Source organism: Phoca vitulina, unplaced genomic scaffold (genome assembly GCF_004348235.1).
Source record: "Phoca vitulina isolate PV1807 unplaced genomic scaffold, GSC_HSeal_1.0 scaffold20, whole genome shotgun sequence".
In the NCBI taxonomy this organism is placed as follows: Eukaryota; Metazoa; Chordata; class Mammalia; order Carnivora; family Phocidae; genus Phoca; species Phoca vitulina.
In genome coordinates, this window is record NW_022589723.1 from 17,538,623 (window position 1) to 17,555,405 (window position 16,783).

A 16,783-nucleotide genomic window follows, 5' to 3' on the forward strand; every position below is an offset into this window, starting at 1 on the left:
CCATCGTGTAATTCATGAAGTTGTTCATCAATGTATCCCAAGTTCCTAGAACAGTGCCAATCACTTAATAGACAATAAATATTTCTAATGTAAATGAAGAAAATCCTCATTAAAAAAATTTTTAAAGTAGTTCAGCATAAACTTAAAGTCAGTACAGTGTACATTTTAACTAATCATTCTTACTTCTCACTTGATAAACACAATCATTCAGGACCTGGGAACTTTGTCCTACATATACTTTTCCACATTCAGCCTGAGTTACTTACAGAAAATCTCCCAAAGCCATTTATCACCCATCAGCCAATACCACCACTTCTATCACCAAGATTTACCATAGAGGCCCATGTTTATTTTTTCCTCTGTATTCTAGTAGCCAAATCAGCACCAAAATGAACTAAGCATCAATTCTTAAGAAATTTTATCTTCTTCCTATACCAAAGAGCATACCAACCACTCTTACTGCAGGACAAAAGTAAGTGTACAAATATTGCTAAAATCTGTATTTATAGAAACATATAGCACCCCTGATACTAAAATGGGCCTAAACAAAGAAAGTTTTTGGTGAAGTCATAAAGTTCTAGAAAGCGTGAATTCAACTGTCCTTAAGGTAAAACCCATCCCAGCATGTGTGTACTGTGTATGTTTTACTCACTGCATACTGGAACTTTTCATTATATTCACGGTCATTGGCTTTCACTATCCGTTCCACTTCTAAAGAGAAAGAGAAATCAGGTATGAAACTAAATTTTTGACACAAAGAAACATATAACTCATTAAACTAACATCACTTAGGTTACTTTGATTGTCTCAAGGTTGCAAGAATTCTTTCCTTTGAAATTTGAAGGGCATTGGTTTTTTCCAGCCTAAATGTTGGAACGCGTGTTGGAAAGTCCCAAAATGGAAAGCTAAAATGTGTCTCATTGTAATTCTGATGCCAGCCATAAAACAAAACATTATGTGTCTCCAATTTCTACATCCCTTTAGCTCCACAAAGACCCTTTCTTTCTCTTAACTCCAAGTAGTTCCTAAAGGAGAAGGCTGCTGAAAGTCAAATGCCACCCTGGGACAGGATTTTTTTTTTTTGGCTACGAAGTGACAAAATATGATATAGCCAAACAAAACTATTCTGAAGTGGCCAGTGAGGTCACTGACCTTATGGTCAATGAGCAAAGGTGATATTTCTAAACAACCCAGGCATACTGAAAGGAACTACACATCACCAGGAGATGGAGACTTGCCCTTTGCTGGAAGTAGCCAAAAAAATATCTTCTGGAAACAAATGCAAACACCAGTGCAAATAACAAAATAGAAGAACAAAAAACTCACAGATTATGATGGTACATAATTAAAATTCGCAGAGGGAAAGAAAAGACAGTGCCCCCAGAAACACCAGCAGAGCACATTTGTGTAGTACAAGTAGCAAGTTCTTGCTCCATTTTACTGAATTCAGAGTTGACAAAGGAATAATGATGGAATAATGAAAGCTATGGCATGAAGACCAGCAAAATAATCACCAGATGTCAATATTAACACTCATGGTGAGTGACTTCATCATTTCACCTGGAATTCCCTTAATCCCACAGTTCTCCATCTGGGTAAGTGAAAGGTGGTAAAAAGTATAGGGGTAGTGGTAAAAGTCAGAATTTGGAGAAGGTACATACAATTACAGAGATAAAGAAGACTGGAGGGTGGAAAGTAACTTAGTCATATATTAGGGATAGGGGAGGAAGTATAAGGGGAAAGCAAAGAGAAGAAGAGCTTTAAGTGGAAATGAGAGGAGAAAGAAGAGGGAGATCAAAAGGAGGGGAAGGAAAAAAGGAATATATTTTATCACCACCACCATCCTCCAAACACCAGGCACTATGATTTTTAAAATTGACTACTTTTTCCCAAAAGTCCAAGAGGAATGTAAACAGCCTCTTTGGTTCAAGTCTCAAGTATGACACTGTGTTCACCTCTGAGAACTGCTTCTGACAAATGACACCCTGTCTTTGGTTATGGTTGAGTCTCTACCTTTTGTGGAATGTTTGTCTGCTTGACAACCACCTACATGGCTTTCTTCTTACCTACGTAATAACGTCAATTCTCTGTGACTGTTCCTGTTTTCAAGGCTAGCTCACCTAATTTCTGGTAAGAACAATATTGGACTGATGTCCACAGCTGACCACACCAAGTGGACCTGCCCCTAACATATATAAGTCTGAAATCCAGAATTCACCAGGAGGCAACCTCTTAAACAACCATCCCCTGAAGGAAACATTTTAAACCCTGACTATAAAGGCACCATCCTCCCCTTCTTACTGGTTCCCTAACAAAGAGCAAAAAATGAAAGCCCAAAATGGTATTTTGAAGGGTGAGGGCACTTAAAGCTTAAAAAGCTTGGATGATTTGTCTAAACATCCCTACCTTAACGCAAGCATAGTAAAACTGCTGACAGGAAAACAACAGATATTGTTGGGAGGGTGACCATTGGGGGCTCTCTTCTATAAGGAAAAGGTTAACCTGGACCACCTGGCATCCTGCTTATAATTTAAAGAGTAACTTTGGCTGTAAGTCAAAACTTAGATATGCTAATTTATATATTTAATTGCCTTTAGTTTACATCATACACATTCAGATGATGATCATTTTTAAATTTCACATTTATACAGAGCACATCCAGGGATAGAATTCTATAGTTCTGCAGCTAATTTTACTCCAAATCCAGAATTTTGACTCCTGTCCAGTGTCTCCATGTAACCACCCTCCCCAAGAACTGAGAATAACCCTTTCCCAAAGTGGCCAGAAGAGTAATGTCTGTGCTAGGAAAGTTTGGATGTTCTTCTGGGTATCTACATTGCTCTTGTCCCATGAGACTCTGTTAGAGCCAGGAAGTCCTCTTTTGGCTTCTAAATCATTATTAAATCTTTATCTTTGCTCTGTGCTTCCAGTAGGTATGGTCTTTCTGAACTGAATCTTTATAGATAAACTCTGGCATATTTTCTATCCCTTCACTAAGCTCTGCTAAATTCTGGCTTTGGTTCTATATCCCTACAGTTTTCTGCCTTTAACCTAACTATGCTAGACTAAGAACAGACATTCTTCCATGTGCTAGGACAGTGCGTGAAGGGATAGAAACCCCTCTTGGCAATAAGACACATCCTGCAAGAAAAGGAAGCTGAAAACAAATTCTCCATAAACAACTCCCATTGAGAATTGTTCAGAGGTTCAATGAATTAATGTCCAATATTTTGTAGGCATTGCAGGACCCTTCCAGCTGTGACAGTACTGAAAGAAAAGTACACACCGGGAGATTTAGGATCTACTAGGGTAAACTCACTGCTACATAATCATTATCACTGAATTTGTGTGGCTCCATAAAGGAGTAAAGTGATACACAAGGATGTATAAAATACAGTGAGCCAGTATATGTTTAAAGTGAAGTTCAAAGATCTTCCAGTTCAAGATAGCAAACTAAGTATGTCCTTCTACCTCCCTTCCCACCCAGGTCTCACTGAAATAACAGCAATGTTTTTAAAAATAATAAAAACATAACAGTGCTGGAAAACAAGAGTGGAATCTAGCAGAGTTTCATAAATTTTAAAAATTCCCATTGAAGCCCCACAGAAGGTCCAGATTCAGTCAATAAATACAAAGGCTGAAAATGTGATATAGATAGGGTGACAGTCCCAGTTTATGCTTATTGTCTTGGCAAAATAACTTTTCACTTTCAAAAGTGTCCTGGCTTAGAAGATAAATTATCTGTGCATTCTAGTTTGGGAACATCACCAGAATAATTAAAGAAAAATTGAGCTCGGTGGGCCCCCCATATCCCCCTACTCTTGCTCATTAAAGAGATTAGGCAACATGCCTGGGGAGGAAACCAAGAGAGGGTGTTCAGATCTAAGAGAGAAGCACCTCTGAACCACCACATTGGCTATGGGAGACTTAGGTCCTAGTAAACCCTGCCTTACAGATGCAGCTGTGGGATTTGCCAGAATATAGACTATAGACTGAATGTTTGTGGCCCCCCAAAATCTCTATGTTGGAACATTCCCAATGAGATGGTATTTGAGGGCTTTTGGGAGGTGATTAGGTTATGAGGGTAGAGCCCTCATGAGTAGGATTAGTGCCCTTATAAAAGAGTCCTCAGAGAGTCCCTTGCCCCTTGCATCATGTGACGACACAGGAAGAAGACAGCCATCTATGAACCAGGAAGCAGGCTCTCACCAGACACCAAAGGCACTGACTTCTTGATCTTGGGCTTCCCAATCTCCAGACCATAACAAATAAATTTCTGTTTTTCATAAGCCACCAGTTTATGGTATTCTGCTATAGCAACCAGAAAAAGCTAAGACACACAGAAAAACCTCCCTGTGAGCTGGCTACATCACCAGCCCCTCCAATTTAAAGGAGAGGGCTGGCCAGGGGAAAGACCTTTACAACTGCCCTCTTATGTAAACACAAACCAACAACTGTCTAAGTCACCAGACATCTGAGGAAAATCAATAGTACAAAAGAGAAGGATGCAAGAGGAAGAGATAATGCTGAAAATGGATGGGGAAAAGAGGGGTTTTATGCTAATTAGTACCTTGAAGATATTCAAGAAGACATGGCATCCATGAAGCAAGAACAAGCTGATAGGCACAAAGATAACAGAACAAGAAAGAGTTCCAGGAATTTAAAACTACTTAATGGAAAAACAGGTAGGATAGACTGAAAATAAAATTGAAGAAAGTTCTTAAAATATATAGCAAAATGACAAAGAGGAGGAAGATGTGAAAAGAACACTTAGGAGAAGGGAACATAAACCATGGATAAGTAGAAATAATCAAATAGAGAAGAAAATTTCCCTGCACCAGAGTAAGACCTAACTCTTCAAAGTGAAAAAGCCACCAAGTGCCAATTAGAATGAATGAAAATGGACCCACAGAGCTCCACAAAATTTTGAGCTCTAAAGACAAAATATTTTAAAATTCCAGAAGAGAGAAAAAAAAAATGGTTAGCCCTAGAGACCTGAGAATTGGACTAACATAAAATTTCTCATCAGCAAAAAAGGATGATAGAAAACATGGAAGTGATGTCTTCTAGTTTTAAGGGAAAATATGCTTGAGCTCAGAATTCTATACTCAGCCAAATAATCAAGTGTGAAGGGGCAATAAGAACACTTTCAGACATGCGAGAGTGTTTACATACAAGATCATCTCCAAAACAATGACTCACGAATGTACAACAGGGAAATAGTTTAAATATTAAAAATAAAATGGAGTTAAAGAAGATATAGAAGGATGATGATCAACTATAGTCAACAATGAAAATAAAATTACCTGACATGATTACCCACATACCTGTTCTAAGTGGGCCACAAATTCTACAGAAAAAGGAAAGGCTTGTCTATTTCCATTTATTTCACAGCCTGAATGGCAAAAATAAACCAGTTTCTCAGGAAAAGTACAATTATGTATTAGTTCTTGGCTCAAACAATAATTTCTCTAAGAAATCCTCATAAAGAAGCCATTGTTTGATACAAAGAACATAAATGAGTTTTTAAGAGCTGTGTTTTGTAACAATTCTAGGGATGTCATTCCAAACACAATTCAGAGGGACCAATGCTAGGGTCTCATACTCAGTCTCTACTGAGCTGGTTAAATTCAGGCATGTATTTTAGGACATTTAGATGAACAAATAAACTGCATGCCCTTCCAAAAAATCATCCTAATTATTATCTCTCAACTGCACTTGTGCTAAATGCTAAATGACTGAGTTTCAGATTGAAATTCCTGAAGAACTGCTATGCTGTGTTGCTAGCTGAGTACAGATTCTTGGGACAGAAAAAAATAGTGTTAACATTCTTTTGTGACAGCTGAGGAGCCTAACAAAGACATTTACCTACATAGGAAGCTATCCTTCATCATTTCAGCAAGCAAGGAAAAGAGCTATTAGCAGAGGCAGAATTATCTTAGACACTTATTTTGAATCTGCTCCAGAATACAGAAAAATAGGTATAGTAAAAAATAGGTAATTAAACCCACAAAGTCCTACTTCATATAGGATAATGGAAGTAGCCTTCACTTTCTCAAACTCATAAAGGCCAGTGTAATTTGATGCCTGCCTCAATCAAATAAAAGATCAATGAAGCATTCATAGAATGCTTATCTTTAAGCCATATGCTTCCTGTTACCTTATCCAAGGTAACTAAATAAGGATACCTCATTTATTTTATGAAGTGGTCATTTATAAATCAGTTAAATGTTAGGAAACATTTACTAAAAAGAGTAACCTTAGTTTAGGGATAAATGACCTGTAGTCTACCCCGTCGCTCCCTGCAATAATTACCTGATCGGGCAGATGATAGGTTTCAGATAATAAAACCATACCCACTTATGTATGTACATATGCTTGTCTTTCCATCTGGAAGGAAGAGATGCATCAAGAACATCAAGTGTTGGGGCACCTGGGTGGCTCAGCTGGTTAAGCATCTGTCTTCAGCTCAGGTCAAGATCCCAGGACAAGATCCCTGGGTCCTGGGATCTAGCCCAGGGTCAGACTCCCTGCTCAGCAGGGAGCTTGCTTCTCCCTCTCCCTCTGCCCCTCCCCCTGCTCGCTCGCTCTCTCTTTCACTCTCTCACTCTCAGATAAATAAAATCTTTATTAAAAAGTTTTAAAGAAAAAAAAAAGAAGAAGATAGGAGGGGAAGAATGAAGGGGGGAAATCGGAGAGGGAGATGAACCATGAGAGATGATGGACTCTGAAAAACAAACTGAGGGTTCTAGGGGGGAGGGAGGTGGGAGGATGGGTTAGCCTGGTGATGGGTATTAAGGAGGGCACGTTCTGCATGGAGCACTGGGTGTTATGCACAAACAATGAATCATGGAACACTATATCTAAAACTAATGATGTAATGTATGGGGATTAACATAACAATAAAAAAATTAAAAAAAAAAAAGTTTTAAAGAAAATCGAAGTGTTATCCAATCACTAAAACACAACTTTGAAAGATGGGAGGGACATAACACAACCCTGCTGGCAATTTTTAACCTCAGTTGAGATGTTGTTGTTACGACTTTTAGGACCCATAAAAATGAGAGTTTGATGACAGAGCACTCATTCAAGAGGAGGAGGCCTGGATCTTTAAGCCAGAGGCCTGAGATTTTCCTTCTACCAACTATGTGTGTGAGCACATTTTAACTCATGACCTCTCCTAATCTGTGGTTCCTCAGAAAAATAATGCCACTTTGTGTTGACGTCATTATATAAGAAAATATATGGAAAGCACTTTGCAAACAGAAAAATAACCAAAAAAAAAAAAACTATTTTTCTATTAAAAAAATAGCAAATAGGTGAGAAAAAGAAATCATCCAAGCTTGGATAGTCAGTCTTAAAGTTGCTTGTATTATTATTTCTCAAAGGGATCTGAAGTAATTTTCTGAATATTCTTAGTGGAAACTCGCAAATACCCATTGATTCTTCCCCAGGTTGTTGGGGGCAACACCCAACCCCTTATCTGGGCTGTTCTTCCTCACACTATATTAAGTTAGATAATATTCAGCTTCTACTTCCAGCAGGCATTTATGTCTTTTTTTCTCTTAGTTTGTCTATGAACAACTCCTAACACCTTAATATTTAAGACTAGTTGGTGAATGCAGTAGCTCTGTTAAAAGACCAAGAGTAAGGAGGAAGATTTAGGAGGCTTCCATTTGACCCATAGTGATTACAGCAACTACGAATTCCTAATTAATGAACACAACTGTCTTTTTTTTTTTTTTTTTTTAAAGATTTTATTTATTTATTTCACAGAGAGAGACAGAGTGAGAGAGGGAACACAAGCAGGGGGAGGGGAGAGGGAGAAGCAGGCTTCCTGCGGAGCAGGGAGCCCGATGCGGGGCTCGATCCCAGGACACTGGGATCATGACCTGAGCTGAAGGCAGACGCTTAACGACTGAGCCACCCAGGCGCCCCCACAACTGTCTTTCTTCAATTAACTCCAGAGCATTTTGTCCTTCACCAAATGTGGTTTGGGAGACAGTCTTCAGGCAATTGGCTTTAGATCCCCAAAATCATGAAATGATGAAGCACCACAAAAAAATTGGGGGCTCTGTATAAACCCTGATGACAGGAACTGGTACTTCCTCAACAATGTTGGTCCCAATCCAAAAGCTGAAGAATGTCTCCAAACATGGAGTGTCATTTGGGGCTTGGGGTTGTTGTTGGTTTTTTGGGTTGGATCAGAAGTCTCAGAAAAATACCCTCAAGCCAAATCAATAACTTAAGCTTTTTCCCTTCTGAATTTTCTTTCATTCTTCACAATCTGGTCTTGTGGTTGGGAGCCAAAGCAATTCATTAAAGACATGAGGAAAGAACAATGAGTGGGGAGAGCTTTAAAGAAAAGAGTTCCCCACCCTCCAAGATTTCCTGAGTTGACTCCAAAAGCACATTCTGATACAATTGAAAAATATGTGCCCTAAATCGGGGTTTCCTATTGAAACCCAGTGGTGACCTGCAGCTGCTGGGACTTACTGACATTTGAACAGCAAACTAAGGAGAATTGAGGCAAAAAAGAAAAATCTTCCCACAATTTTTTTTTTTTTTCTTGTGCTCACAAAAGAGTTTGGAAACAGAGTTAGGGGATTCAAACAAATACTGAAAGGCCCTGGGTTTGTTTTCCTCTTGGCTGAGCCAATTTGCTCATCAGGTCCAGATATTTGGAAAATTTGATTTATTGGAAGCTCTATTCCTCCCATGGCTTGCTATAGCTTCACAAAGAAACATAAAAATTTTTAACCAGTTCATTCTTCTTCCACCATACATGAATTGGATTACACAAGTTACAAGTAAAAATCTATAAAACCTTCATATAAGCCCGTGGCATATTGCTTTCTTTAAGTATAGATTCCACAACTAAAGAGTTAAGAATTACTACAATATAATGATAATAATAACAGCTAACATGTATTGAGCACTGGTTAAAAACTAGATACTATATGAACTGTTTTGCATACATTATTTCATTATTCCTCAAAACAATCCAGGTACCAACAGGTATATGCTATTATTTTACAAATGACAAAAATAAAGGCCTCACAAGATTGTGCAGTACAATCAGATTTCAAACACTGAGCTGCCTTTCTTGTAAAAGCAGTGTGGAAGAGATTCTCGGTATAAGGAGATGGCAGACAGCACTGTGTGGAGTTGGCTGGGAAACTGAAAATTGCTGTGTGCCTGCACCCAGAGGTCAAGGAGAGGAAGAAGAGGACTCTGTGATTGAATACCATGCTCCATGGTATAATTCAAACATACACTCCCTCCCAATTAACCTTGCAGCCCTGTGACCTCTCACATTCCACTTCTTCTAGGTTTCTCTCTGTTTCCTGGTGGAGGCTGTCCTAGAGAACCTCTTCTTCTTGGAGCTTTTGGGCAGTCCTTACTGAGAATATTCTCCCAAACCACTGTTCAAAACGTACTGCTTTTTTGCACCCTTTCTCATATGGGCCCAGTGCTAGACTGTTGGTTTTTATTTCTATTCTTCTATAATTTGATTATGTATAGCAAAAAAAATATAGCATTTTTATGGACTGGGCCAGGATCAGAGTGTTTTCTGTAAAGAAGAAAAATAGCTGTATCTTCCTACAGCATCCCTTTCAAAAAGAAAAATAAAATAAGGATCTACCCCAAAAATCACAAGAGCCTAAAAGAAGCTGGAGGACATTTAATTTTACACTGTGAGACACATTCTGGCCATCCAAGGGAAAGTAAGCCACCTGTCACCAAGAGATTGGAAAGAACCCCAGGTAGAAAAGAAAGACACAGGACAAGGAAATCTAAAGAGGTCTCTTCCTGTTTGATATCTCAGGGGTTGCACAGGAAGCTGTGTTTTTCAAAGCTTACATTTGTTGTTTTGAGATGAATGGGGCTTATAAATTGGGTTTCTTTAGTACATATTGGTTTCTGTGCCTCAGACCCCTGAATCCACAGGGCAATGAAAATCTGCTGGATGGGGCGCCTGGGTGGCTCAGTTGGTTAGGCGACTGCCTTCGGCTCAGGTCATGGTCCTGGAGTCCCGGGATCGAGTCCCGCGTCGGGCTCCCTGCTCAGCGGGGAGTCTGCTTCTCCCTCTGACCCTCCTCCCTCTCATGCTCTCTGTCTCTCGTTCTCTCTCTCTCAAATAAATAAATAAAATCTTAAAAAAAAAAAAAAAAAAGAAAATCTGCTGGAGCCAAGAGAAAGTGATTTATTCCAGAAATATTTATTGAGCTCCTCTGAGCAAGGCTCTACTGTGGACAGTGAAGGAAAAACAAGCAAGACAGCAATAGCTCTCGAAGGGTGAACATGCCCACAAATACCTGCACAGCTGGGAAGCAGAGGAGAGGGCTAGAAGCCATGGACACCAGAGAAAAAGAAAGTCAGGTCCAGATGGGTGGTGAAAGGCATCGCCACCTGTCTCAAGCAGCTCTGAAGGGAATTCATGCAGCTAGACACACACTGGGGAGTACGGTAGGTTGTTTTGCCAAGCACGTTATCCAAGTCACTTACTGAAAAGAAAAGGAATTTGATAGAGGTGGTCTGCCACCTAAGACAAAATATGGACTTTTCAAGAGGACATCTCCAGGTGCCCCTCCACTGTCCCTTCTAGCAAAATAGTGGATCACATGTGAAAAGACCAAAAGAAAAATTAGGAATTCCACTTTACTTATTAGTGTAGCATTCGAATAACATATTTTAAAAGAGATACAAAGGAGCCAGAACTTCGGGCAAAAAAGAAATCTGCCCACTTCTCACACTCCCCTCCTGCCCCACCCATCCACACTCTGGTCCAAGTCACCCCTCCTCTCTCCTCCAGCTCCTGCAATAGCCTCCCCCGGGCTCTCCCAGCTTCTACCCCTGCCCCTATAATCTATTTTCAATAGGGCAACCAGAGTGATTCTTTTACAGTTTTATTTGTTTCCTATTGCTGCTCTAGCAAATTACCACAAACTCAGGTGCTTAAAACAACACAGATGTGTCATCTTATTATTCTGGAAGTCAGAAGTCTGAAAACGGAGCTCACAGGGCTAAAGTCATGGTGTTTTATCAGGACTGAGTTCCTTCTAAAAGCTCAGGGGAGAATCTGTTCCTTGCCTTTTCCAGCTTCTAGAAGCTGCCCACATTCTTTGGCTCACAGCCACATCACTCTGACCTCCACTTCTATTGTCACATCACCTTCTCTGACTCTCCTGCCTCCCTCTTATGAGAACATGGTTTTTACCATGTAAGATAACATATTGACAGGTTCCAAGGATTAAGACATGGACATCTTTGGGGGAAGGGGCATTAATATGTCTACCACAAGAATCATCTCTTTCCTCTGCTCAAAACGTCCAATGCTGCTCCATCTCAAGAGAAAAGCAAGTTATTAAGGCATTCAGGGCCCCGCTTGATCTTCACACACCTACCCCATTATAACTACCAGAAGCCCACTTATGGTGAAGCTAATGAAGCTTAAGCTTCAAGTCACCTCACTTGCACTTTCATTCCAAGACCCTGGGAGTAGCGCTCGAAACGTGTTAGCCCAGGAAATCTTGTTTCCAACAACATGGACAGGCCTTGACGGCATCGTGTTAAGTAAAATAACTCAGACTGAGAACGACAAATACTATCTGACCTCACTTATATGTAAAACATCAACAAACTCATAGAAAAAGAGATCAGACTAGTTGTGGTCATGGGGCAGGGCAAGGAGAGGGAGGCACAAACTTCCCATTATAAGGTAAGTAAGTACTAGGTATATAATGTACAACATGATGACTGTAGCTAACACTGCTGTAGGATATACAGGAAAGGTGTTAAGAGAGTAGATTTTCTTTTAAATAAAGATTTTATTTGACAGACAGAGAGAGCACAAGCAGGGGGAGTGGGAGAGGGAGAGGGAGAAGCAGACTCCCCACTGAGCAGGGCAATCCCAGGACCCTGACATCATGACCTGAGCTGAAGGCAGACGCTTAACCAACTGAGCCACCCAGGTGTCCCAAGAGAGTAGATCTTAAGAGTGCTCATCACAAGAAAATTTTTCTCCCTTTATTCTCTTTTTCCTTTCTTTTTATTGTATCTACACAAGAAGATGGATGTTAGCTGAGCCTACTGTGGTAATCATTTCACAATATATGTAAATCAAACCATCATGCTATATGCCTTAAACTTACACAGTGATATATGTCAACTATTCCCAATAAAACTGGGAAAAAAATTTTTTAATTAAAAAGTGTTTGTTTTGTTTCTGATTTTGATTTGCAAAAGTAAAATATTTTAGTCATGAAGGCTAAGATCATTGTCTCTTCCACTCTAATTTCCCCTATTACACTTTGCCTCATGTCATATAGCACTAGGATCCAGATGTCAAGTTGGAAATACATTGGCTTTGTGTTTACTGGAGTATATGTGATTCATGTCATTTCTGTATAGAGCTAAATCACTGGTAGTCTCCCCCAGGCTAGGAATGGTTCTCAGGAATACTACTTCCGTGGGGACTTGCCCAGTGTTATAACATGAAGGTGCAGGGCCCAAGGTCATACAGCAACATGACCATGTGCTATAGACCTAGCACCAGAATTACATGGATCATGGAGGACACAGGTTTGCAATACAGACCCAGAAGTTAGCCTGTGCAGAATTCTTCCAGTCATCACACATGTAAAATTGTATGTGAAAGATTTCATCAACTTAGTTAAAACAGAATTTATCTCCTATTAGGAATTACCAAGTATTGAGTATTTTCCATACTATATATAATAAGCACACCATATATTCTTTTTTCATGGGATTGCATAAAATAAAATTTCTTAGAATTTCTGTTCTTATAGAGCATAAGCCCATTTGTAGCTGTACTATGTACAAGTACATCTGTAACAAGTCAGATATGAAGGAAACTTGATAGAGGTTTTCCCAAGGTTAACAATCATAAATTTTTACATGACATTCTGAAGTCATGAAGCTGAAAAACTATTCTAAACTATCATAACTTTAACTATACTAGAGGAAAAATTGAATTATCTTTCTAGTATTTCTATAGAAAATTATGTAGCAGAATAATGGTCATATAAGAAGCAAAAAAAAAAATAGTGGGACGAAAGTATAGGAAGAAAAGTACTATAAAGGTATGACAGGCAGTGAATTAATGAAGATCTTAGGGGGTTTTTTTCTGGATTTTGTGATGTGTGTGGTATTTTCAGGTTTTCAAAATTGTAATTTATAGGAATTTATTTTCTTACTCTAAATATTCCCTATTACACCTAATTTTGTATTTTGTCTTAGTTTAGGACTCAAAAAAACTGGATCTAGTCCTGACAACCCTCCCCGCTTGTTCATCCAACTCCAGCCAAAGACAGTCTCTTTGTTAATCCCATGAACACAACTAGGCACACACCCATCTCAAAGCCTTTGCACTTGGTATTCCCTCTGCCTAGGATGCTTCTTCCAGAGATCTACATGGCTCCTCTCTCACTTCCTTCAAATCTTTGCTCAAATATATCTTTCTAAATTCAGCCTTCCCAGATTATCCTTTTCAAAACTGCAGCCCCATACCTGCCTCTTAGTGCACATCATTCTCATAAAATTGCAGCCCCTCAAATGTATAGGATAATTTACTTATTCATTGATTTTGTTTACTGGCTTTCTTCTTCTCCCCCTAGAAAAATGTAAGCTCCATACAGGTTTAAGTTTTTTTTACTTCTTAAAATCTGTTTTGCTCATAGCTGTATCTGAAACCTCTGGAACAATGTCTGGCACATAATAGATGTTCAGTAAATACTTATGAAATGGTTAGATGGATGGATGGATAAACAAGTAAGTAAATGAATGAACTACCAAAGTTCTGATTATCATAAGACAACCAACACTACCACAGTCAAACAAGATCATTCCAGCTAAAATCGTTGAAATGTGATGTTTTAATTAGCTTATCGACCTTACAGAAGGTAAATTTACAATTCACAGTAGACAATTTCTGAGTTATTAAGGGTACTTTTCTTTACAGAAAATACCATTTGGGGACTACTTCATAAGCTTTACGATTTTATTTCACCATTAAAAGAGTCTAGATTTCAAAGTTAAGCCCAGAAATAAAAATTATTATTTCCTTTAAATTAGGAAGTTCTGTTTGAAAAAAATAGCAAGCAACATTACATGAGAACAAGGTCCACCAGGGGACTCTAATTCAAATATTACTTACTAAAACTACTGAAAATAATAACAATCACAGCTACGATTAAGGGCTTGACATATGCCAGATACTGGCTCAAATACTGAATTAAAGAAGGGTTCTAAGATTTGGGTCTATGGAAGAGATATAAAAGCATTTTTAAAAATAAATGACTAAAACTCTTAGGGATAAAATTAAGGATTTTTCTTTTACTAAACCAAGTATGACAATTAGAATATTATACATTTGGAAATGCTAAATAAAGAAATGGAGAACTGGAACAAATGCATTTACAAATATGTTCTAAGTCCAATAAGTATATATGGCATACAATGTTATTCTAAGTATAATTTTATTATTCACTATAATGAGGTAGTTCAAAAATACTTATTTTTGTGTATATGTCATGGCTAATACTTAAACCTATTCTATCAGAGAATACTGATTAATATATTCATTAACCATTATTTTCTTACTCAATTCACTATTCATTTCTTTATTCCTTATTCATAGATCCTCCTGATATATTGAAATACTCTTATAACTACTATAGAGTAGTAATATTTAATGTATTCTTCTGGTAAACTTATAAAATGTTTTTAAAAATGTGTTTTTAAGCTTCCCACTATAATGGTGTAACTTGTGTCAGGATCAACCCATCTGTTGAGAACTATAAGAGCTAGATGAAATATACAAAATGTTTGAAAATACATAGAACAAAATCAGACAGAACTTGAAGGGCCAAGAACCAACAGAGAAGAGAAAGGTATTGAGGTAAACCTGATATTCTGTACATTTCCCCTTAAGGCATTTGCTAATTCCTCAGCTTCCCAGAAGACAATAATTAGAGTTCAGAACCTAGCAGGGAAGAGGAGCCTTGGTAACACTCTAGGTTTCCAGTTGACTTCTAAAGGACTGTACTCTAGGAGTAAGAACTAAAAAATTAGACTAGGCCATATAAATACTGAAACCCAGCCTCATAGTATCTCAGTCCCTGACTGGATCAAGATAATCTGTTCCTTCTCTAACTGCTTGTGACAAGAAAAGTAAATTCTCCTCAACGAAGATAACATTATCCAGATGCCCTACAATTTTTTCATATTCAAGGTCTAGGTTTTTTCATATGCAATTTGTTTAATAATAAATTATCAAGTATGGCAGGAGACAACATCAAACTATTGAAAACCAAGAGAAAAAAATAGAAAATAGAAATTGACCTACAAATTATCTAGATATTGGAACTATCAGACATGGACTTTAAAATAATTGTGATTAACATGTACAGTAGAATTGATGACAAAATTAATAATTTCACTAGAAAACCAAATTACACATAAAAAACAAATACAAAGTATAGAATTTAAAAATATAATAATGTAATTAAGCATTCAACATATGAGTTTAACAGCACATTAGACAAAGCAGAAGGGAATACTTGTAAACTAGTGATTAGAAAATATAAAAAACTGAACATGGAGGGAAGAAAAAAGTTGAAAATTATCAGAAAAAAGTATAAGTACATTAGAGACATGGTAAAAGGTCTGTCATATGTATAAATGGAGTCCACCAAAGAGAACTGAGAGAATAGGGAGTAGTAACAATATCTGAGGATATTCTGAGAATTTTCCAAAATTCCAAAAGAAATCAAGCTGAAAAACTCAGAATCTCTATAAATTCCAAGCTAGATAAGTACAAAAAAAACCATACCTATGCCCAGAATAATAAAAATGCTGAAAAACAAAAAGAAAATTTTTCAAACAGCCAGAAGACATATCACTTCAACAAAAGAATAACAAGAATGTCAGCTTACTTTTTAAAAGAAAAAGTGGAGGCCTGAATGTGATGGAATGGTACCTTTTTAAAGTGCCAGAAGAAAAGACTACCAACCTCGAGTTCTATGCTCCGTAAAAATATTTATCCAAATATAAATGCAAAATAAGGATTTTTTTCCCCTAATAAAAAGTGACTGAACTCACTGCCATTAGTTCCACATTTTTTTTAAAAATGAAGTCTTTAGGCAGAAGGAAAATTATTCCAGACAGAATCACAGAAATACAGAAAAATGAAAAAAAAAAAACTGAAATATTGTAGGTAAATCTATACAAATAATGAAAATGTTGACAATAATGCATGTTATTTATTACTGCTGTCTTGTTAGTATTAAAATATACCAAGAATTAAGTACATGATAACAGTGGCACAGACAGTAGGTAAGGAGAGTTAAAATGCTCTAAATTCTTATGTGGCTCACCAAGTAGTAAAAGTACTAAATTAAATAGATACGTTTTAATCTTAAAAATAACCACAAAAAGAATATTAAAGGAATAAGTAACAAGCTAATAGATGCTTAGAAATGGAACAGAAATATTGCTTATACAAAGGAAGGAAACAAAAAAAGAAATGTAGAATAACAAATAGTAAGATAATTGATTTAGTCATAAATATATCAGTAATTATCTTAACCATAAATGAACTAAATACCTCATTTAAAAGCCAAAGTTTGCCAAACTATATTTTTTAAAACCACAATATGCCACATCTTAAATTTAAACACATTAAAGGGTTGAAAGTAAAAAGATAGAAAAAATATATAACATATAAACATTAATAAAAAGAAATCTGGTAACACTATAC

General features: G+C 37.4%; 1 protein-coding gene across 1 annotated transcript in view; it reads right to left on the bottom strand.

Moving 5' to 3' along the window:
* The window catches only part of ATP8B4 (ATPase phospholipid transporting 8B4 (putative)), a 254,787-nt gene that overhangs the window by 204,903 nt on the left and 33,101 nt on the right, over positions 1–16,783 (bottom strand). The window contains exon 3 of the mRNA XM_032417296.1: positions 653–711. Coding sequence (XP_032273187.1) covers positions 653–711 — 59 coding nt within the window. The remainder of the gene's footprint in view (positions 1–652; positions 712–16,783) is intronic.